Genomic DNA, 24,502 nt, shown 5'->3' with positions numbered 1-24,502 from the left:
GTACAAGTACAGAGCTAATGAAATGCAGTATTTATTTATTTTGATATACATATAAAATATTTTTAGAAATTCAAAATTATATATTCAAAAAAAAAAAAAATAAAAATGAAATGATATGAAATATTGTTATGGATAATAATAAAATAGTATTAATAACAACTTAATAAGTAGTCTGTATTAAAATATTTTAAATAAATAAAAAAAGCAAATTAAAATAAAAAATATATAGAAGTGCTACAACTGAATTTAGGCATCACAAAATGAACATACTGTATGAAAAACTACCTATTATTTTTGAGATTACAATCAACAGCTTTTTAAAATTATTAGTGTTTTTAAATATTTACTTTAAGTGATCATAAGATGATTACAGAAGTAATATAAATGTAAATAAACACTTAAATATACAATACTGGTTGATTGAAAGATCTGTCAAATTAGCGAATAACCAATTTGGTACCGATATTTTGTGCATCAATGATGTTTACATTGGACCGATTATAAGGTGTATTATAGAAAGCTTTATACATAATTGAATTTTAATTGTTACATGTTGTTAGAGTTCATAAGTCTAACTTGAGGAAAATGGATTTCTGTGGGTAAATGTGGGAGAAAATATGTCGTCATATCAACCGGAGTGATGCAAGGAGCAGCTGCCCAGTCCATCCCAACCTTCTTTTCCAAACATACCCAACTCAAAAATGTGCAATGTGTTACATTCTTCATATCCACAGAGATTTAGAAGCTGAACATGCATAATATTATGCAGTCTATAAATGTGGCCATGGCAATTAATGCCACCTTAACCTTTCTAAAACGCTTCAATGTCTGAAAAAACTATTCGAATAGCAGCCGTATTACCGCAGAAGAAACCTGCTGAACCCTCCTGCACTGTGACTGTAGATCACAGGCACAGCATTATAGGTGTGCGGACGGCTCTTTGCACCTGGTCAGGGTTACGCGAGACGGACCTCTGGCTGCCCTGTCTCTCTGCCAAGCAGCAGTGTGTGTCCACAGCGCTGACAGCAGGACCGTGGGAAAGCGTTTAGCACAAGCGCACAGCTCAGACGGGTTTGCCCGTCCTATTACAACAGAGCTTTTGTCACTCCCGTAGGCGATGGCAGAGGTTCAAACAGATTTAAGCACTAATTAAAATCATCTGCAGTTTAATATTTAACTCTGTGAACTGTGCATTTCCTGAAGACAATGTGACTGCTGTTTCTGTGTACAAAACGTGTTGATGTGATGCTAAGGTGTTGTGGGTGGTTGCTATGTGGTTGCTATGTGAAAGACTTGTTTGTAAGCCATAGTGAAGTTAAATTTTTGGGGTTTTATTGTTGGGGTGGGGGTTCAGTTAATTGTTCAAACTGGTTCACAGAATGATCAGATTCATTAGATCAGATTCATCTGAATTAAAATGATTATTAAAAATCCTTAATCCAGTAATCAGATGGGATTGGTCATAGAAAAGATTGCAGAAATCTATTGGTTAAATAAGAAATTTATATCTGGGTCTATGATATGAATCTCATTTTTGTACTATCAATTAATTTATTCAAAAATGCATAAAAATGGTAAAAATTAGTTAGATTTTTTTTTCATTTCCTTTTGTGTAAAAAAAAAAAAAAGTCAAAAATGTCAAGGTAAATTTAAAGAATTTATTCTTTAATATATATATTTTTAAATAATTTATTCTTTAATAGATATATGGTTTCATAATATAGAAACCAATTTCTTATTATTTATTGACAGCAATAATATTAATAAAAATATTATATTAACAAAACTGCTTCACTGCTTAAAACTATTTGAAAAATATTTAAAATATTAATTATAACTCTTTTACTTTCTTTTTTACTTTTACTTTAAAAAAAAAAATCTTTAAACTTTTTGAACATTAATTGAAGGAGGCTTTTTTCTTCAGTATGATATCTGGTATCATAATAAAGAAAAAAGCTTAATTAAAAGAATACAATTTTTTTTGTTTTTTTTTTTAGGTACTACTACTATTACTAATAATAATGATATAATACCAGTAATAATAATATTTAACAAAACTACTTTATTACTGCTTTAGTAGTTTACTCTTTAAACTATTTGAAAAATATTACAATTATTAAATATAATTTTTTACAAACATTTTGATTTAGAGATCTTTTTGAAATTATTAAGATGTACTATACAACCTTATATTTCATTGCCATAACATTTGGCCCATTTTTTAAATAATTTTATATTTAATCCACAGAAGCTGTTAAATTTATGATCATTTACCACTAATTACTTGTTCTAAAATTGTTGTTAATGAATGGAAAACCAAAAAAGTCTCAACTTAATTAGATTTTTAAAAAACTTTTTAATGTTAATGTTTAATAATAATAATTTTTTATACCCATTTTATCCTTAGAAATCACACAAAATATCCTAATATAATTCAATATTGATATTGATGATATTAACCATGATCCTTTATGTTATCTGATTGGATTGAGGACGGATGCTGTGTGTTTGTTTCAGCATGTACATTAATGTGCATCACTGACAGGCAGCAAGCACAGCAACACATCCCGTCTTTAAAAGCTGACACGGCTGTTTCGGCACCCTGCTTAACCTCTGAGCAGTGTCGGAACTCTGGCGGGTTTTGTTTATGCATATAATTATTTATTTATTTCCATGTCAGAATATTTCCTAACCCACTTGATATACAAATGAGCACTCCAAATAAACATACTGTGCATAAAGAATATACACATATGAATGCAGCAGTAGTTGATAGTTTGAGCCTGTGTGCTCCTGTGTGGAGAGGTCTTGTACTTGTTATGTAACTTATGCTTAGGGATGGAACTCAGGGTTTATTTTAAGAAAGCAGTGAGATTATGTTAGAAGTGTAGATCTAAGCATAGTATGATTTATTTTTTAAAGAAAACGTTTTGAGTGCTGGGTTGTTTGTTATTAAGAAGTGAATTGAGAATGACTTTCTGAATTCAAGAGTCAGTATTGAATGTAATGTTGATATCACTTCGCCCACTGGCCGAAAGATGGTTTCCATCTCTTCCATGCAAAGTTTTGTGAAGACAGATGGTTTGTCAGAGCTCTTACTTTACTCGTGAATCACACAATTGTTTTACTTATTGTTTGCTTTTTTCCCCCTCAGTGCTGGCAAATTTTCGAGGAATGGTTCAGCATGGACTCCCGCTGGAGATCGGCGACACGGTGCAGATTTTGGAGAAATGTGAAGGTAGCTGAAAGTCAACCTCTTTAGAGCTGTAGATCCTCAGTTGTGGAGACTGATGCTGTTGAATTTATTTGTTGAGATGCAGTCAGTCGGGCATGGTTTATAACACTGCTCTTTTAAGTAGATGTCTTTATAACTTTATATAAAGATCAGTGCAAAATGTTTTTTTGCACTTTTCACACTGATCACCAATATATTAACAAAAACCCCAGGTGAAACCAGATCACATATTCAAAAAAAAATTTCCACAGTGAAACCAAATCATATAAATAAAAAAAAAATAGAAATAATTACTAGAAATGTTTGATACACTTTGCATTCTGCTGTTAAAAAAAAAGTGAAAGTGTGAGATTATTACAAATGCCATTTTGCAGGATGGTACAGAGGATTCATCACAAAGAATCCAAACGTGAAGGTGAGAACAATCCTACGTCGCATAATGTTTGACTATGTAACCATGCGAAATTTAAATGATTCTTATATTTCTGTCAGGTTTTTTTTCTGTTTAGTTTGTTTGTGTTTTACATGCAGTAATTGGCTCATTTAATAACTTTCTGTTGTCTCTCCCAGGGAATATTCCCAAGCTCCTATATTCACCTCAAGAATGCCCACGTCAAGAACAAAGGGTACGAGTCCATGAAAACAAAAAATGTAATGTATATATTTATGTATAAATAAAACATACATCTGAGACAATTAAGCCACACTTAAAAATCTAAGTCTAAAATGATATTAAATAAAAAAAGTTTATAAACTGTTTAAGTTAAGGAATAATAGGTTTGATCCCAGGAACACTGAACTGCTATAGGGGCCATCCTTGTGCTTCTGATAAAATTGTAATAGGTTTGATCCCAGGAACACTGAACTGCTATAGGGGCAACCCACATACATCTGATAAAAAAACACTGAACTGCTATAGGGGCCATCCTTGTGCTTCTGATAAAATGCATTTGCAAAATGACATGTCTGCTCTATTGAAATGACAGGAGCCTTCACTATCCCACAGACATGTCCTCATGAGTCAGTGTTACTCCTCAGGGTCATGCGAGGTCACTGCTCTCCATCCAGGACTCGTTCAGATGTGTGTATGTGTGTGTGACTGTGTGTTTGTGTGTCTTGCCCTGCAGGCAGTTTGAGACGGTCATTCCCACCGAGGACTCGGTCATTACAGAGATAACTATGACCTTGAGAGACTGGGGCACGATGTGGAAGCAGCTCTACATGGTAAATATCACGCTTTGTGTTGCACTGAACAAATGCAGTTGCTTTAACTGTGGACATTTCATTTGTAATTTCATTTTTTTTTTTTATTAGTCTTTACAATGATAAGTGAATTAATCAGAAATAAATATTTTTACATTCCAAGCTCAAGGAAAACCTGGAAATATGATGGAATTTTTTAAATTGTGGTCTCCTGGCCTGAAGAAATCACCTTTTTTTTTTTTTTTTACAAAAAGTAACTTTGAAGTTAAAAATTATATATATATATATATATATATATATATATATATATATATATATATATATATATATATATATATATATATATATATATGTATGTATGTATGTTTTACTATTCACCACCAATGTAAAATGACCGTTACTAACCTTGACCATTTTTTTTGTATCTAATTTTTTTTGATTGATTGATTCATGCAATCTTACATTGTGATTATTTTTTTACCATTGCATTGTAAAAAAAAAGAAAGAAAAAAAAGTTACTGGCCAGTAATTTGATTTCATTTACCCAAAGACACATTTTTTTTATTTAGTGCTTGTTAAGTATTAATAAATAAGATTTGAAAACGGTTTCTACCAAAACAGTTTTTTTAAGAGCTAATTTAATTTAAAAAATATAAACATACTTTCTCTGTCACCCACTCGTGTTCTTTCTGTCTCTCTCAGAGAAATGAAGGGGATCTTTTTCACAGACTGTGGCACGTGATGAATGAGATCTTGGAGCTGCGGCAGCAGGTTCTGGTGGGCCACCTCACTCATGACCGCTTGAGTGACATCAAACAGCACATCACGGCACGGCTGGACTGGGGAAACGAGTGAGTTATACAGTTACATACACCAAAAATAAAAATACTATCATCGTGATGGTACTGGTATCGACTACTGCAATTTTGGGTTCTTGTGAAATCATTCAGTTTGATTCATTTATGCCATTAGAGTTGGGCTTTCCTGTCTTTGCCACATTGTGTTTTTTTTTCAGTGATTTCACATGTATTGTGCAGTACACATAAAAACAGTGGGTGGAACGCAGTGGTGGGGACGGTGATGATGAACTGCCGGCAAATGCTGGCCAATCTGTCAGCCATGTGTTTGAATGTTTGTATGTGGTTTTTCTCTAAAAAAAAAAAAAAAAAAAAATCGCAGATGGTAGTAACAAGTGGGACGTGTTACGTATTGGTTTTTTGTGTCTTTCAGTACATAGTCGTTTTTTGGAGGCTTTACAATGAAATTGATTATTCACATAGATAGAGATTCATGCTTTGTGAAGGTTACTGCAGTTTGTTCTATGAAATTACTTGGGTTCTTGTTGTGTATAGGAACCTTTGATTTCCACAATGTGGAAAATATGGACGGAATCATGGAATCCAGTCATAATGATGAATTTACTGTATAAAGCGGAATGTCACAGAATTTGGCTAAATTTGGATGAATAACAAAAAGTAGAGGTGATATTTATGTGATATTTTAAGGAATATCATACAAAATCATACTATTTTACGTCCACGTTTTGATTTAAAACCTCTGTTGTGCAGTAATTTATTTGCCAAAAATGAAAGAAATCAAAAATGAAAGTAATATTTCCAATTTCATTGATTACATTTTATAAGACTAATTAAACTCTTAACGTTTTTTGATAATACATTTGTATAAATTTATATATTTGTATATTGTGTATGTTAAATTAAAAGGGGCGACACAGAATTTCTGAAAAAATGAAACATTCCATTAACTATTATTTGTTAAATTTTTCATAAATTATTACATTGTGGAAATTTTATGAATTCAGTTGATTAGACATTGAATAAAATTTTATAAAACCATTAAAACAGAATTCAGAATAATTAAAACAGAAAACATGGAATTTGGGGGAAAAAATTACGAATTTCATAGGGCCCAATGTTTATAACAACCAAGACAAAAACTGTTGATTTAAAATCAATTAACTAATTTGTAAAATAAAATAATGAAAAATAAAAACAAAAATCTGTGGTTATGGCACATTTAAGGGGGTTTTCCAATAATGATGATTTATGATGATTTAATGATGTGTTTAATTGCAATTAATTAGATACATTTAATTTAATTAATTTAATATAATGTAATTTAATGAATAATTACAAATAGGGTTTTCACAATACTTTACATATTTTTTATACATTTATTATTTATATATTTAATATTTTTAATCACACAAATCAATATTTTGTAATATTATTTAATATAAGTATAAGTCTATTAAATAAAAATCAAGTGTCACTAACAAATTAGTTGTTAAATCTGTAATTTTACATGTTGTTGAAAATCTGAAAATAGTGCCAAAATAAAAACAAAATGGAAAATGCTAAATTATTATAACCTTAGTGAGATTTGATGGGAAGAATCAAAATGTGTTTTTGTGTGTGACAGGCAGCTGGGTTTGGATCTGGTCCCCAGGAGGGACTTCGGCATGGTGGACCCTGATGAGATCAGCATCACAGAGCTGTATCGGCTGGTGGGTAGTCATACATTCATGCTCACGTACATGCATACATCCACACACACACACACACACACACATTCCCATTACCCATGAGTCACCTCACCTCCCTCCTCTGCCACCCATATTCTTTGCTGTGTTACTATGGCAACTGCAGCTCGACCTGACGCCAAGGCTCTCTCTCTCGAATGCTTCGTCCTCTGTTTTAACAAAGAGACACACACACACACACACACACACACACACACACACACCTCTAGTCGTCTGTGCATAGGGAAATGATAGTAATTAAGGACAAGAGAGAAATGCTAAATGGCGCATTAACAGGCTGTTTGCAAACTGCAGAGACACTTCATGCATGCAGTTTCCTGCCCTTATAATTTGGCATGCACACAGCATCATTGGCACAATTGGTTCATTGGTACAACAGTAGCCACCTACTGCAGACATAAACCGCTGCCTACTAAGGGAACACCCTAAGTGATATGGAATTTTTTTAAGTGTATTTTATTTTGCCAATTAATTAAATATTTTATTTTATATTTTGTTGTTTTATTTGATTTTGGTATTTTTTATTTTATTAATCATTTTAATTTACTATTTATTTTTATATATTAATACATTTTATTGTTTTAAATACATTACTGCTGTTTTATAACTATACTTTTCATAATTAAATATACATAGCAGACACATTTTTTTTTATTTGATTTTGTTATTAATTGTTATTTATTTATTTTGATCATTTTTGATAGTATAAATAAAAATGTTTTTAAAATATATATTGTATATTTAATTTAAATACTGTTGTTTTATAACTATACATCTCAGTATTAAATATACATAGCACAGACAAATTTGGGATAAAATAGTCAGAAAGTTATAAAATAGTCATAAAAAAATAGTTTTACATTTTAATTTTTATTTACTTTATTATACTTTTTTTATATAGTACTAATAGTATATGTGTGTGTGTGTGTTTAAATCATAGATCATTGCATTATGGAATTGCATTCTCTAAACATGCAATTCTGCATTAGAATTCGGTCAGAACAAAAGCATCTTAGTAGGCTGCATTAAGCTTTTGTATCAGGAGAGCATCTGTACTGTCTTAAAATGTTGCCTAGCTCACTAGGTTTTTGAAAGACAGCTAGTGAGACAATATTAATATAGTCTGAATTCACCAAATTCTCTGTCTTTTTCTCTCAGCTGCAGGCCTGACCACACGTGTCCCAGTTTCCACTGGTCCATGGGTGGGCAGAGGTGTGGGGGTAGGGGTTAAAGAAGGAAGGAAAGAATCAAAAGAGAACAAGATGTGGGTGTGGATGTACTACACTAGAGAGAGCGTTTAAAGAGAGGATAGTGGGAAGTGAGGGCAGGGCGCATCAGGATCTTTCCTTTCAGAAGAACACAGGAAGGGTCTAAAGCTTAAAGATGAAACCACAGTGCTGGGCGGAGTTTTAATGATCTGTTATTACATTATCTAATGTAATAATATACTAAAAGTTATGATAATTTGATGTGGTTTATAGCGAAGGAATACATAGGTTGTTTTTGAACAACAGACAAAATCAATTAAAACTCATTCAGGATTCAGATTTATGAGATGTTTTACAGGTTATTGAATACAAATGTATTACACAAAACACATAAAGTTTAAAAATATGGCACATAAAAGTGAAAATACCCAGAAGATGTGCTATAAGTGCTGCTTTTGCTGCTGTTTCACCGCACAAGTTACATAAAGCTTTGGTTTTACTTGCTACATTTAAAAGAAATTATGCATTTCAAGCAGTATTGCATGACTTTTATTTATGTATTTTTACACTCAGATACAGTATGTGCTGCTAGTGGTGTTTAGATGGGGTGCTGTTAGAAATTTTGAGTGATCTTGTTGTTGTAAATGCCTTTGCAATTACAGTATAATGATTAAGGATTATATTTTGGGTTGTTTTGAATAGATGGAGAGACGTCATCGTAGACGTGAGGCTCCCCCGCAGGCCAGTATGCACCACCTGTTCCTTCAGATGAAGAGCATGATGAGTTCAAACCTGGGGGAGGAGCTGGAAGTCTTCTACTCTGTCTATGACAGCAGGGAGATGCGACCAATCAGGTGCCATCTCTGACCCTAAACACCAAATCTCAAGTCTTAAATTGACTGAAGTATGATTAAATCACACAAAATGAAAAATCTGTCATAATTTAATCATTCTCATGTTGTTTAAACCTGTATGACATTCTTTCTTCAGTAGAACACAAAGATATTTTGAAAAACGTCTTCCATGCAATGAAAGCCAGTGGGGTCCAGTGTTGTCTTGTTTTGTCTGCTCTCATTGTTTGAATATCTTTTTGCATACTTTAATACGTTGTTGTTAAACATTTGATTTGGTAATCAAAAAGGTTATACGTTTAAATGAAATAAAAGACTGTCATGTTGACTACTCACAAGTTGTTCTTCAGATCGGGCAATAAAAATCCCAAAAAACTTGTGCATCAATTCAGTCTGACCACGATTTCATTAATTATGAATCGCTATATTCCTTCTAGCTGTCTGAAAGATGTCTCCAACCCCAGCCAGTCATCCATCAGTGCATTTACCTTGAGTATATATGTATGACGGTATCAGACTATTACGTTGATCGCGGCACTACTGGGAGCTAATATCTGAAATTCAATTCGGCTGTGACGTCAATGCATATGTTTACAGCTCTCCATCCTTCATACATCAGCCTGAGGGATGTTTTTGTTTCACATCCATGACAGAACTACAGCCTTGATGTGTTTGTTGAATTTTTCATCGGTTTCTGTCTCTTTTTCTCTCCTTCCTTCTCTCTCGCCGCTCATGTTAGCGGGTGTGCTGTTCAGGCACCCCTCCTCGTTGTAAATTATTCAGAACGAGTTACGCCCCAGGGCTCTTAGTGAAAGTGAAGGAGAATCGAGGAGATACCGAGCCTCAATTGGCCTCTCCTTGTAATTACCTAGCTCTAGTGTTGGAGGAGATGCACTACCACATGCAGTTGTGAACACACACATCTTACTACACACCGGTCTTACTGTGTTTTCTTATGGTTCGTGGCGTGTCTGTGTTGAACTTGACCGTCTCTCTCTATCTCTTTCTGTCTGTGCAGTGAGAGGTTCTTTGTGCGCCTCAATAAGCAAGGGCTACCAAAGTCACCAGAGAAGACTGAGAGGCAGTGTACACTCTTTGTTGTAAGTTTGGACCTTTTCAGGGTGCACCAAGGGCATGTCCTTGGTCCTTTTTGAAGGCATTGAAAGAATCTGGTGCTGTTGCTGATAAATAGTTTCCCAAGTGGAACACATATCCTTGACTGAAAATATATTAAATAATGTTTAAAAAAATGTAAATTTAGAAGTTTTACATTTAAATGTGAAGAAAAATGTTTTGTTTTTTTGCAAATCTGAGCAGGAATGTTTGAAGAATATAAAATAACGCAATTTTAGATATTTGTTTTCTCAACAGTTAGCATTTGTAAATATCTAGAGTAGGACTGTAATGGGGGTAGAATTGTTGCATTATTCCAAATAAATTGATTATGATCCACAAATAAATGTAAAGCGATTAATAAAAACCAAAAATATTCACAAAATAAATAGAATGAGATCCACAATACACATCTTAAGAGTTTCACAAACATGAATTAAATTCACAAATAAAAAAAAATTATATTTCCAAAAAAATATATATTCACAAATATATTTTTATTCTACAAACACACCTTTGCCTGGCATTTATTTGCGATTCGCCTCCTGTGCATTTGTAGGTCGCTGCTTGTATTTGTGGCTAGCTCGCTGTGCATTTGTTGATCACTGCGCGTATTTGTGGATTTTGAGACAATTCTAACGTCAAGACGCACACTAATCCACAAATGTATGGACTCCACCCACTGTCTACTCAAGCCAATCATATGCCACACTTGCTGACCAATCGTAGCACGTTCTCGTTATAACCAATCACATTTTGCTTTACAATCAGGGTGGGAACAGATTCATTTTGCATCCCTGTAGTTTAAGTCTTCTTTATATTTCGATCAGGATCAGTGAATGAGGATGAACTCAGGAATGTACACAATTTATGATTGTTCACAGATTCTGAACAACATCAGTAATACCCTCGCGACGTGTCCAAAGCAAATAGAAATCTACTGCGATGCTGTCTTCACTGGACAAGGCGTGACACGATGAAGGACAAATGATTCGCACATTTGCTTTGATGCGTCCAGTTGCAGTTACAGCTGTTGCAGCGCAGTGCAAAAGTGAGCAGAGACATAGCGTAAGACATGCCATGGTTTATTAAGCCTTTTAAAGCACAATCGCTGTAACAAATATAACGCATATAATATCAATTATGGGCCAAAATGACCATCTGGGTACTGTCTCAGCATCACTGCAGCATGTAGTACTCAAGTTTTGCAAGTGGACAATGTAAATAAAAACCTACTTTGGATACTGTTAAATAACTTTTACAAACAAAACTAGCAAGTCTGATTCATGTGAAATACTGTTTGCATGATCAAGTGTTTTAACCAAGCGGCAACCTCTCGCTCTCTCTCGTTAAGCCAACAAGGCAGTGACTAAAACTGTAATTTGTCAACTGGCTGCTTGAGGCTGGCTCCAAAAGGGAGTCTATCCCATAGACTCCCCATGTTAAAATGCCCAAATTTACAGCAGAAAAAAAACATGTTTACAGCGTGGTACAAAAAATTATTTTGGTTTATATAACTAATTTTGCCCTTCATGACAACTGTGAGGGGGTGAATTTTTTTTTATAACTCATCCTTTTAAATTATATTAAGCCTTAAAGTTCTGCATAATTAAGAGCGTGGTCACTTGAGTGACAGGTAGATTGCCGCTGCTGTCACTGCCGTCGAGTTAGGTGGGCGTGTCTTCAGCAACCAGCTCCCACCTTTTTGCCCATTTTCGATTATCCAGGAGTGATGCACGTTGACGCTGCCAAGATGGCGACGGCCTGCTCTGCCCACTTTATGCGTCAAAAACGCTCTTCAGGAATCTACGGGTGACTTCACGGACACTACGTCCATGTTTTTATACTGTCTATGAATTGTACTATGATTGGTCAGCGAAGTGTGGCTGCTATCTGATTGGCTTGAGTAGACGTGGGTGGAGTTCATGCATTTGTGGATTGTCAGCGTCTTGACGTTACAAATGTTTCAGAATCCACAAATGCACACCCAGCGATCCACAAATGCGTGCAATGATCTACAAATGTACATGACGCGATTCACAAATGAATGGCAGGCAAAGTTGTGTTTGTGACATAAAAATGTATTTGTGAATATGTTTTTAATTTGCAAATCTCATTTTATTTTTTTGTGAATTCAATTCATGTTCGTGAAACTCTGAGATTTATTTGTGGATCTCATTCTTTTAATATGTCAATATGTTTTTTTTTTTTTTTGTAAATCTCTTTACATTTATTTGTGGATCATAATCTATTTATTTGGAATAATGCAACAATTCTACCCTCATAGACTGTCAGTCAATTTAGAATTGTAATAAAATTAATTATATGAAATGCTGAGTTATTAAACTCATTAATTTCAATTAATCACATTTATCACTATTTGCGGTGAAAACCCCCAAAATTTAGATAATTTAAGAAATAAAATTTTTGTGGCAGACAAGTAGATCATTGAAAAAAAGTGGCTTTGAAAGTCAAAATATTGTTTTGTCTCACTGTTTATCAGGATTTCAGGAAATTCTTTTTGTTTAGTTTTTTGTGTGTTAGGTTTTTTTTGTTCTTTTGTTTGTTAGTTCATTTGTTTTGTTTTGTTAGTTCTTTTATTTATTTATTTTTTTCGTTTTTCTAGTTGTTTTTTAGTTTTGTTTTGCTAGTTCTTTTTTGTTTCATTTTATTGGATATCATTGTTTTTGTTTATTTAATGGCAATAAATGAACGTCAAATTGACATTTTTATTTGATCTTTTAAACAGTAACTTTTAAACAGCATAGGTTTAGAAAAATGTTTGGTGCATGCAATCTAGTAAATATTGCTCAATAAAAAATGTGTCTTTTTTTAAGGATTTGGGAAGTAGCGATCTTCGCAAAGATGTGTATGTTGTAGCTCATATTTTTAGAATAGGTAAGAGCTGTTGGATGCACATCAATTTTCTCACCGTGTGACCTGTCATATTGCCTTAGCGACCCTGTCATAGGTGTCATATGGAATTCACAACTTGATAGTGCACTGCTTGATAGTGCTTTAATTCACAGATTACGTCAAATGTATTAGTCAATAGTTGTGGCAGCATTATAAGGGCTGAATGACAGGCCACTTCAAGTCAGTTGTGACTGAGATGGTGTCTTTGTCTGTAAACGTCACCTTTGTGTCTGTGTAGCTATGCATGATCTGCACCGGTACAAATTCTGTGATGTTACAATATAGATTAATGCTCATTTGCATGTATGTCATTCATGTCACTGTGGATTGGGAAGTGTTCGTTGTGTAACAGTTGTTGGTATGTCTATTTTGTGTTTCAAGCATCATTATAAAGACATAAGTGTTGATCATTTTGCCATATGAGTTTCTGGGTAAGACACGGCTGTAATACTTGTGTCACATGATGCATTATGTCAAGCTTGTGATTGTGCTATGTGTTCTTTGAGGCAGAATAAGAAATCTTTTTGTATTAGCATATGTATTTTTTCTCATAAAAGCAGTGTGTGAGCCTCAACTTGTGTGTGCGCAGGGCGAATGGTCGCAGGTGAGAAGAAGAGCGTGAGTAACACGCAGTACAAGCGTCCATACGGTTGTGCTGTGATTAGCGTGGCTGACCTGTTAACAGCTGACTTCAAGGATGATCATGTGCTGAAGATCTACTCGTGAGTATTGCCCCCTATCTTTTTGGAGTGACTTTATAAAGCTAATTAATGTACAATAAATTTTTTATTATAACTAGGACTGGGTGATACAGCAATTATTTATTTTTTTTAAATATAGTTTTAATCTTATTTATTATATATATATATATATATATATATATAAATATATATCAAACTTAAGGCACATTATGTTCACAGATGTAACGCAGAGAGCGAGTGGTACCAAATCCACGACAGTATTATCAGGAAGGTTGGCTCACGATACAGCCATATTGGCACAAATACAGGTAAGAGTCTCAAACCTGATTTAATTTAGCTTGTCTTCTTAAAGGGATAGTTCAACAAACAATTAAAATACTATAAGTAGGAACAAAATCTCATGTCATTCCAAACCAGTATAACCTTGTTTCTTTCTTTCTACAAAAGGAGAATTTCAGTCTGTTCCTCACATAGTTTTCGTACAACTTTAGAAGGCTTAGTCTATAATGCACAGAATTTACATTTTAAGGTGCAGTTTCCCTTTAAAGAACATTTTGTCTGTCATAGCAACAGTGTTCTTCTGAAAACGTCAAACCAAGTGATTTATTTAGTTGAAGTATTCAAATCGTACCAAGTCATGCTGCAGAATTTCTTTTCTTCATGCTCTTTAGATATAAATAGCAGAACTCTTTACAGAGAAATGCTGGGGTCTCTCCTAGCAACAGGTTCTGAGCAGCAGAAGAAGCTTTCAGTCAACGGCAGTGTGTATTCAACAGAGAGACCGAGCAGAGCTGTTATTCAGGCGCTTTTGTTTTTATGACATCTACATGACTCAAAAAAAGGCATGGCCACTTTAAGAAAAAATTATTTTGGAGAGAAAAATACAATCACTGAAGCTTTTGATCATGCTGATTTTGTCTGCAGTGAAATTCAATGGATATCTTTTTTTATTCAGACTAGTTAAATTCATTTTGGGCTATCAAAATCTGAAGAATGCCTGCCCAATGGGTATGGGATGGGAAATTTTGCGAGCCCTGTTGCTGCAGTATGTGATGGCTACAATGTTTGTTAGGTGATTGTTTACTGACCCATATTAAAAACACTGTTAAAAACACTGTTTTGATGTACAATATTCATACATTATTTAATTTTTTTTATTTTATATTATATATTCTATTTATTTTTTATTTATGTTTTGTTTTTAGCTTTGTTTGTTTTTTTATCTTGTTTTGTAACAATATTTTTTTTTATGAGTTAAATGCTTTGTTTTGGTTTGGCTTGTATTTTGCTTGGCTTTTTGTTTTTGCTTTGCTCGCCTTGGCTTTGTTTTGTTCTTTTATTTGTTTTTTGGCTTGGTTTTGTTTTTTGTTTTGCTTGGCTTTTTTGAATTTGTTTGTTTTGCTTGGCTTTGTTTTGTTGCTTTATTTGTTTTGTTTGTGACAATCTTGAATTTATATCAAAGTCTGGTCTAGTTTTAGGTCTACAGACTCTTTTTGGAAGAATTCATACAATGGCTTACTTATAGATGTCTCGGCACATTTGAATGGGATAGGAATTGCAAACAACTTTAAACACAGAAGCCAAAAACACAGACCTGATCTCAGTCAGCTTGTAAACGCCATCCAGTCATCTGCAGTAATTCAGTTACACTAAATGAATGTCTTTTTAACTGATGACCATTAGTAGCTATTTATCAGTGCCACTCATCAGCTATCAGTCTGGACTAGAATGCCATATCGATCGTGTGCACAGAGAGCAGTCGACCCTTTTCATGACATTTTTTTCACTCGAGATGTTTCAATGTGCAAATCGACAGCTCTTATAGTTATTCGCTTGGATAAAAGCCAAATTACTGTTATTGATTTTGTTGCTAAGTTAAAAACAATTACGTAAATATAGGAACAGCGATGTTTGTTTTAGGTTTAATAAGGCAAACAGATGAAAATCGAAGTAGGGGTCTCTGAGTGCATGGTGTTGTGTTGTTGATGCCATGTTTTGTGGAGGTGGTGGAGTAGTAGTTATGTAATCTTGGTGTGCATCATCTTGCAAGTGGTTTCAAAATGAATGGACTGCTGCTGATTTCACTCATGTGGGCAGCTTACTCTGAATACATTATGCAACCATAATGAAGCCATGGCTTTATAGATGCTTCCAGAGCTTATAAATCCATCAAACCTCATCTATGCAACCCAAAACTGAAAAATATTCCAGAATGCACCTGCAGTGTCTGTTGTTTGTGAAGTATGGGACAGTTTTCCTGCAGAATGAAAGAGTCAAAGACCCTGAGGAAGAGATCAGAGGCTTAAGTATGAAGAAGAAGGCCAGATAGCAAAAAAGCAGGAAGGAGATTAAAAAAATAAATAAAAATTAACTGTTGTTTAGAGGGATTGATTGAAGTTAATTTTCATTTTATTTAGGGATAGTCCCACCAAAAAAAAAAATCCCATCCACATCCATGTATGGACAAAAAATACTATGGAAATCAATGGGACCCCAAAACTGTTTGTTTATCAACACAAAATAAGGACAAAAATTGGAAGAATGGGACCCCCAAAACTGGCAAACACAAAGAATATCTTCTTTTGTTTGGAGGAATCCATTGACTAAAAGTCCAAATATGGACAAAAATCTACTATGGAAAAATTCATTGGATTGGGCACCCCAAAAGGGCATTTTGTTTTAGGGTTTTTGGTCATCAAGGATTAAGGATATTTGGTTATTGGGAATTTGATTTAGGATTGGGCTTCTTTTTAGTGTTCTGCAAAAGCATGTTTTGAGGAATTTTGAAATTAGGAGGCGTGGCCCAAATATGGATGGTTTGAAATTGGTGCATAGAGGCACCTTATAAGCATGCTGGAGCACACTTAATAAGTAGTGGCGAACTATTTTTTTTAACAAAAGTTGTGGCCTCAAACCGAGCGTACAACTGATGCTTTTAGATCGTAAAATGGCACGCGATGGGAGCCCGCGAACTCTCGCGCGCGCGTGACATGTTTTTTGTTGTTTCTATACATAAAAAGTTTAATTTAAATGTAAATGTTTAATAGTGTTATAACAAAATCAATGAAATTGTTCATTGTGATTTGAAATTGTGAGACTGAATGTTTTCACACAGAAAACATTATTGCTTTACATTTGTTACAACGTGCAGTGAGCTGAGTTACACGAGCCGTGTCAGATATTACCACAAAGGTTTATTGAAATGAAATCCAGCTTATTCTCATACAAAAACATACATTCAGACATTACAAAAAAGCATAAACTAAAATCATTTCTGTTTACACTGGATTGCATGAGAAGAGCAGGTGAGAAGATTGCAGGTGAGAAGAGCTGTCAGATATATTGCGCGCACCACAAAGGTTTATTGAAATATTGTTTTCATCTCGCGGAGGTGATTTACCATGCGCGCAAGCATCATTGTACGTTTATTCTGTCAGGCCTTAATGTCTCTCACTCGCTCCATTTGGCTCCAACTCCTGCATGGGGATATGGAACAGATTCGCAAGGATTACATGCGTCTTTTCGCATACACTCCAATCCTCAATCTTCAAATGCAATCGTCTGGCTATGCCCAATCCTACAATCCTAAATCCCCAGGCCCAATGGGATTCCAAATACCGATATCATCATTCCAGGTGGGATAATCGCATTTAGCTGTCATTATGGTGCGTTTTTACATCACATGGGGTGACATTTTTTTTTTTGGGGTGAACAAAGCATTACCATTTTGAATTTATGTTTTCATAATAAAATTGTTTCGCTTAGCAATCAAAATACATAAAGCTCTAGCTTTATGATATCTTTAGTCATTCAGTAACATCATATGGTAATGTGGCCGCTCCGTGTCATTTGTAGTAATGATCTAATCATGTCACTGCACAGTTAATTAATTGCTTAGCAGTGTAAATACAGGCTTTACTGGAACAAAATACTGTTTTTATTGAGTTACCGTGAACTTTGAGATATCACAGTGTCATTTATATCATAATATAACACAGACACATCTAACAAAGATACCACAGTCAGTGTTGTACAAATGTTCATGTTCATACATGTAAACGTACATGTTGTCACATAATGTACATGCACAACAAAAGAACAACATCAGTGGGAGTTTTTCATGTGTTCTTGCCCCTTGTTTGACCGTAATGATAAAATGGCTTGCATTCTGTCTTTTCATTTCACACAATGCACTGGTGCACCCACATTTTATTTGATATTTGCTTTCACACCCTCAGTAGGCGTCGAGGCACCTTTGAGCCACGTGTTGACAGAGTAATTACAAATGTTTTGTGGTGTTTCTAACATCTCTGAGTATCTTTATTCACAGTTTTGTTGTCCTACTCAGAATGAGACTTACATTATAATAAATACATACAACAATATTGTATTGAAGGCCATTGTAAACAAAGTATTCATGGTCACTTATCAAAGTATCAGCACACAATTGAAAAACCGACTCCATTTTCAGCAACTTCTCCTGATAAGCTGATTTCAACCAATGATAACCGACTGGAAGTGATGTGTTGGTTGAAAATGATTTCTGAGATACGGTTATCTTCCTCCTGCAGGTGAAATAAGAAATGACCTGTATGTGACCCTTGAGAGGGGTGAATTTGAGAAAGGTGGAAAAAGCGTGGCACGTAATGTGGAAGTCACTGTCTATCTGCTGGGAGGTGATGGGCAAGTTCTGAAGGTGAGAACCATCGCTGGGTATAAATGAATAGATTTTAGTTTTTTCAGTTTTTTCATGAGCATTTTTGGTTTTCAGGTTTTGGCTCAGCAGAAGATCATTAATCATTTATGGTTCATGGCTAATTCAAAATAACATGCACTGTTGAAGGGTTCACAGTACGACTATCAATATTTAATAAAAACGTAATTGAGGTCAATTTCATGTTCTCGACTTCTCTCTCAGGGTCTGGTTTGTTGTGGCTCCGGAGAACCAGGAGTGGATGAGCACCGCTCTTTTGTCCTGTATCACAGTAACAGCCCTCGCTGGGCTGAACAGATCAAACTGCCCATCCCTCTAGAGATGTTTCATGGCACACATTTACGCTTCGAGCTCAGGCACTGCTCCAGTAAGACTCCATTATGCTTCACTTGCACTTTTTTCTTGAAAATTGATTATATTCTACTTTCTATTTTGCCTTCTGAGATTTTAGATTTTCCCATTATTGACTCATTTCACATAACTACGTTTGTCTCTGTTTATACAGCAAAGGAAAAGGGTGAGAAGAAGCTTTTCGGCTTCTCTTTTGTTCCTCTGATGCAGGACGATGGAAGACCGTTGCCTGATGGGACACATGAGCTCATTGTCCACAAGGTACTGTCTGTCTCTGTATATCAGTCTCTGTGTGTACTAATTGTATGAATCTTATTATTATATATATATATAGACTGTTTCCTATCAAAAGTTAAAAAGCACAAAGCTCTTTGTGATATATATATATATAGACTGTTTCCTATCAAAAGTTAAAAAGCACAAAGCTCTTTGTGATTATTGGATGGGAGACGTGCTACAGAAAATGTTTTGTGAAGGGAAAAACTGTGGAACTGGCAACCCTTGCCTGAATAACCTGTGATTCATAGGGTCATATAGAGCCTGCGTTAACTGTGCTTTAAAAAAATAAAAAATAAGAAAACTGTTAAAGTGAGATTGTGTTAATGTGTTATCGCGTGAACTTCGACATCCCTAAATTCTACACAATTTTTCTTTTTAATGTATGTAGAGATAAATAGATAGATATATTTATCTAATATCTCTAAATTAATACAGTACATCAAATTTATGTAAATAAAATAGTGCTGCCAATTGATTAATAATGAATTAGCTAACTAATCACACATTTTTTTTCTGAAATTAATTGTGATTAATCCCACCTAGCATTAAAGTTTTTAAATATACTTTTATATTGCAATAATTTCACATTCAATCTTCAAATTAATGTAGAAACAACATAAAGACATCTTTTTAGTATGTGATGAATGGCATCTTTTATTATGACTAAAAGAGAGTATCACTGATACTAATGCTACTGATGTCTCTAGGAAATTGTCCATTTACTAGCCATTCAGCATTACAGTATAATTGAGAGCTATAAGTATTATAATCTATAAAAATAAAAAAATCAAAAACAACTAAAATAATAAAAACAAAAACACACATACCCATTACAATAAATGTCATATTTAGCTACCTGTGCCCTTAAGAAAGTAGGAAATATACAGAAATTGGATAAAGTTATAAAACTAAATTCTAAATTAAATAAAGATTAATCCTTAAAGCTACAAGAGTTATTGATATCTTCTTTTTTCTTTTGTTCCTTTAATAACTGCCACTGCTGAACATGATATGAATTTGACACGCAGCATATTTTCTCACAACTCTTTACCTTTTCTGACCCACTTCAGGTCTTAAAGTCTGGACCCACTGTGTCTCTACTAATTAAGGCAGCTCTAATCACCTTTTTACAGTGATGGGCTGCTCCGGGACAGTTTTGAAATCCACTGCATTTCGGAGACATGTTCTTAAATCTGACTCGTATATAACATATACTTACATGCACAGTTTTAAGGCAGCTCTTATCACCTTTTTGTAAACTTCACAACTCAACCCACTACATAAATAAGACATTTAATACTAATATATAAATATGCGCCACAACATTAAATTATAAACAAAATGAACAACACAATTTGTGTGTGCAAATGAAGAGCACGTGCTACGCGCACAGTATAACGGCTGACAGGACAGGAAAATAATTTTTACTGACATACAGCCTGACAACATCTCATCTGACCGCAGTTCCCTGTTGTTCTACTGAAGCTCCCGCATCACCTGTTCCTTTTTTGCGCTTGTTTGACTCGTTTGAGGTGAAGTTGAAGTGTGCATCTTAAAGTCTCCAGTTTGATATGGACATAAAGATGTTCTGCAACTAAATAAATGCAATTCTTGATTAGAAAAAAGAGACAGAAGCAGCAGTTGTGAGTGAGGTGGCCAACCATAGCTCCATCCCTTTGTTAATTGCGTTAAATATTTTTTACGCATTTAAATGAAAACATTAATCGCATGCGTTAATGTGCTTATTTTGACAGCACTAAAGTAAATAGTCAAACACAAACTTTGAGCATAAATAGTAGTAATATTAATAAATGATGCCATGGTTGTGATAAAAACAATTGTCCTGGCCCCATTGTCCTTTTTTTATACAAAGTGATATCCATGGTTTTTTTGTGAGTATCTGTTGTGTGTTAGTGACATTTTTTTTGTCTTTTGAACCTCACTGTCTCCCTCACAATAGTGTGAAGAGACAGCTGATCTTCAGGATCCCGCTCGGTACCTCAAACTGCCATTTTCCAAAGCCAGCCTCCAGCCGGGCAACAACCAGACAATAAAGAACAGCAAAGAGTCTTTCTGGATCCAGTCGTCTCTCTGCTCCACTAAACTCACTCAGAATGGTGAGACAATGTTCCTCCTTACAATATGCTATAAAACTAAATTAAGTTATCTGGATTTAAGATTAAGTTAAACCTGATCTTGTATAAACGCATCAAGAAGAAACACAAAAAATATAAGTGAATCTGTAATGGAAATGAATGTCTCAGTCAAGATCTCAGATCTATCCCATCCAGTCTGATGTCTGTTAGAGAGCAGTGATTTCAGAAAAACCTTGTCTCTTTGTCATATGGCCCCGTCTGCATCATGACCTTGATATTGTGATATATATCGATCTGAGCCCTTCAGCAGGTGAATGTCATGGTAACAGTGGCAGAAAACAGAGAGGTCTGCGTTTGGACCGGAGATCACAGCGGGCTGAGCCCACACCTGCCTCTGTTGACCTTGGAGCTTCGCCCAGTCTCTCTGCGGCTCTGCTGCGCCTTCACCCAACTGCACACATATCAACAGCCATCTGGCTGTTATTTAACCAAAGCCACTGAACCCAAGTTAGATTCCGTTTATATTGAATCTATACTCAGTCTCAAGCTTCAGGCTTTCGAAAGTTTAGCTGTTTATTTTGAGCTTGATCTTTGAACTATATCGGTTAGATTATGAACTATAGACAAAACCACTGTTGTCAAGTTGTAAGTTTAAGTTTTTAGTTGAATGTCTTTTTTTATTATTCTCACATTGTCCCATCACATGTAGTTATCCTAAATATTCCATGTAAATAATTGAAAGACCTCTTAGGGGCTGTTCAGGTTTCTTCTTTTGATCGCTCAAGTTGTTTATTTCAAATGTAGATGTGCAGAAAATGTGTTTATAATAGAAGCGACACGGTCGCGATGCTCATGCGCTGCAACATGCTCATTTTTCCGATGCACTTCTACGCCACAACAAGATGAAAAAATCCGAACTTCTCAGAACGTTGCAAGGACACCGCAGGTCATGTGACAAGAACCAACCAATCAGCTTCACCCTTTCCGTAACAACATTAAAAGCTCAGCCAAGATGGAGGAACAGCTGATCGTAGCTGTACAGGGATAGTAGCAGAGCTACTGCAAGCGATTTTTGGTGCTGGAAATCCATTTACCATTTTGCTGAAAGTTCTGTGTCATCCTGGATAGTGCAAGACTTGGTTGCTTAGCAACAGCAAATGCCACGGGAGCGCAAGGCGGGCAACTTGCAGCTGACAGTGGTTCACGTACACTTGCTTTGCCAATGGGTGATTTTGTACTTGTTGATTCAACAGAAGTTGGTTTGTCAGCGGTTAACTCATTAGTGTTGACAGTTGATTCACTTACAGTAGTTGATTCACCGGTTGTTGATTCAGTACCAGTTGATTCACCAGCGATAGATAGACTGATGATGTTTGATTCACATATATATGATTCAACAGTGATTGATTTACTAACGATTGATTCACCTACAGTTGAATCGCAAATGGTTGATTTTGCACCAGCTGATTCATCAAAAGTTGATTTGCCAGCTGTTGATTCACCAATGATGATGATGATTGATTGATCTACAGTAGCTGATTTGCCAGTCGTTGATTCGGTACCAATTGATTCACCAACAGTTGATTCACCAATTGTTGATTTGTTACTGATGGATTCACCAACAGTTGATTCACCAGTAATGATGGTTGATTCACCAATTGTTGATTTGTTACTGATGGATTCACCAACAGTTGATTCACCAGTAATGATGGTTGATTCACCTAGTTGATTTGCCAGTGATTGATTCAGCAACATTTGATTCACCAGCAGTTAAATTGCCGGTGTTGAATTAATCAACTTTGCCAACAAAGAATTATCAACCATTTATTTGCAGACAATTGTTAATTCTTTAAGGGTTGATTCGGCAACTACTGATATGAAGTATATAGTTGATTTTCCAGCATTTGATTTGTTAGTTGTTATTTCGCTAGTGGTTGATTAATTAACGTTTAATATTTAACACTTTATAAATAACCCAATTTAAATAGTTTCTATTCAAAAGTGTATCTTTCTTATTTTGTTTTCAGGGGACATGTTGGATCTGCTGAAATGGAGAGTCCATCCGGACAGAATTATTGACTGCCTCCCCAAACTGAAGGACATTGATGGCACTGAAATTGTTAAGGTATAAAACACATACAGCAACTTGCTTTTACCACTGAAACTGCAGACATTGCATGGAATATTTTCCAAAATTGATTGTCTTTGTGTAGTTTTTACAGGACACTCTGGACACCTTGTTTGGGATTTTAGATGAGAGTCCCCAGCGGTATGGACTAAAAGTGTTTGACTGCCTGGTGAGTGATGCTCTGTTCAAACCATATGAATGTGAATATATGAAATGTAGACGATGCATTGCTCTCACATTTCTAGTTTCCACAGATACTCTACATATTTTGACTGCAAACTCATACAAACTCATCCATCTCTTCCGCAAGGAGATGGTTTCTTGCCGTTAATGAGTACAAGATGCTTTCCTCATCTCTCCTCTTTTGTGTTACCACAGTTACATGCCAAATATGGCAACTCATAAAATCCATCAAAGGTGATGATACATGGTGCAACTTTTTGAGTAATGTTGCTGGGGAATGTTGCTGTCAATGGGCAACCAGGTGAGACACAGGGCCCACGACCGATCTAAAGTATCCAGATAGAATTTTTTTGCCCATTCTCAATGGGAACGTGCCCGAGCAACATTGCTCATGTATCATCAACTTTAGACTTCAGTTGCTATAATCCAACTTCACATCCTCACATCCTAAGTAATTCATGTTATCTCATCTTAGACCTTTCTTGCTATTATTCAACTCCTGATGATTTTCTTTTACTCCTCAGGTACATGTTATAAATTTGCTGCAGGACAGCAAATTCCAGCTCTTCAAACCTGTAATGGACAACTACATCGAGAACCACTTTGCTGGTGCCCTTTCCTACAGGTAAACACAATTATGTTACAAATCGCAATTTATAAGACAATTTTTATTTTTATTTTTTACTGATGATAAACTCTTTCTACAGTAGTAGGTATACTAGCTGGCACAGAAACTTTTTTCGTGACTTTGTGCTTATTTTCCATAGTTTTTTATGTAAACGCACTTGATGCACATCTTTCACCGTTTTCACTGTGCTCATGTCTTCTGTGGCGTCTCACATATAAGCACGTGTCAAGTTAAAAGAAGTTTGATTTTTTTAATATTTTCTCTTCCTAAAGAGACCTACCTCTGTCAATGATGTCATTACAAATAATCAAACAGCTATTATGTTGGTGAAAA

General features: G+C 35.0%; 1 protein-coding gene across 1 annotated transcript in view; it reads left to right on the top strand.

The window, feature by feature from the left end:
• The window catches only part of LOC109088363 (dedicator of cytokinesis protein 4-like), a 60,220-nt gene that overhangs the window by 9,889 nt on the left and 25,829 nt on the right, over window positions 1-24,502 (top strand). The window contains 21 exon segments of the mRNA XM_042715457.1: window positions 3,155-3,238; window positions 3,610-3,650; window positions 3,806-3,861; window positions 4,363-4,459; window positions 5,141-5,289; window positions 6,881-6,965; window positions 8,912-9,063; window positions 10,079-10,160; window positions 13,011-13,071; window positions 13,679-13,811; window positions 14,010-14,098; window positions 17,228-17,256; window positions 17,258-17,343; window positions 17,388-17,425; window positions 18,362-18,486; window positions 18,709-18,871; window positions 19,010-19,116; window positions 21,095-21,251; window positions 23,258-23,355; window positions 23,444-23,527; window positions 24,066-24,166. Coding sequence (XP_042571391.1) covers window positions 3,155-3,238; window positions 3,610-3,650; window positions 3,806-3,861; window positions 4,363-4,459; window positions 5,141-5,289; window positions 6,881-6,965; window positions 8,912-9,063; window positions 10,079-10,160; window positions 13,011-13,071; window positions 13,679-13,811; window positions 14,010-14,098; window positions 17,228-17,256; window positions 17,258-17,343; window positions 17,388-17,425; window positions 18,362-18,486; window positions 18,709-18,871; window positions 19,010-19,116; window positions 21,095-21,251; window positions 23,258-23,355; window positions 23,444-23,527; window positions 24,066-24,166 — 2,017 coding nt within the window.

This window comes from Cyprinus carpio, chromosome A25 (genome assembly GCF_018340385.1).
Source record: "Cyprinus carpio isolate SPL01 chromosome A25, ASM1834038v1, whole genome shotgun sequence".
Taxonomy (NCBI): domain Eukaryota; kingdom Metazoa; phylum Chordata; class Actinopteri; order Cypriniformes; family Cyprinidae; genus Cyprinus; species Cyprinus carpio.
This window is presented reverse-complemented; position numbering and strand designations above follow the sequence as displayed.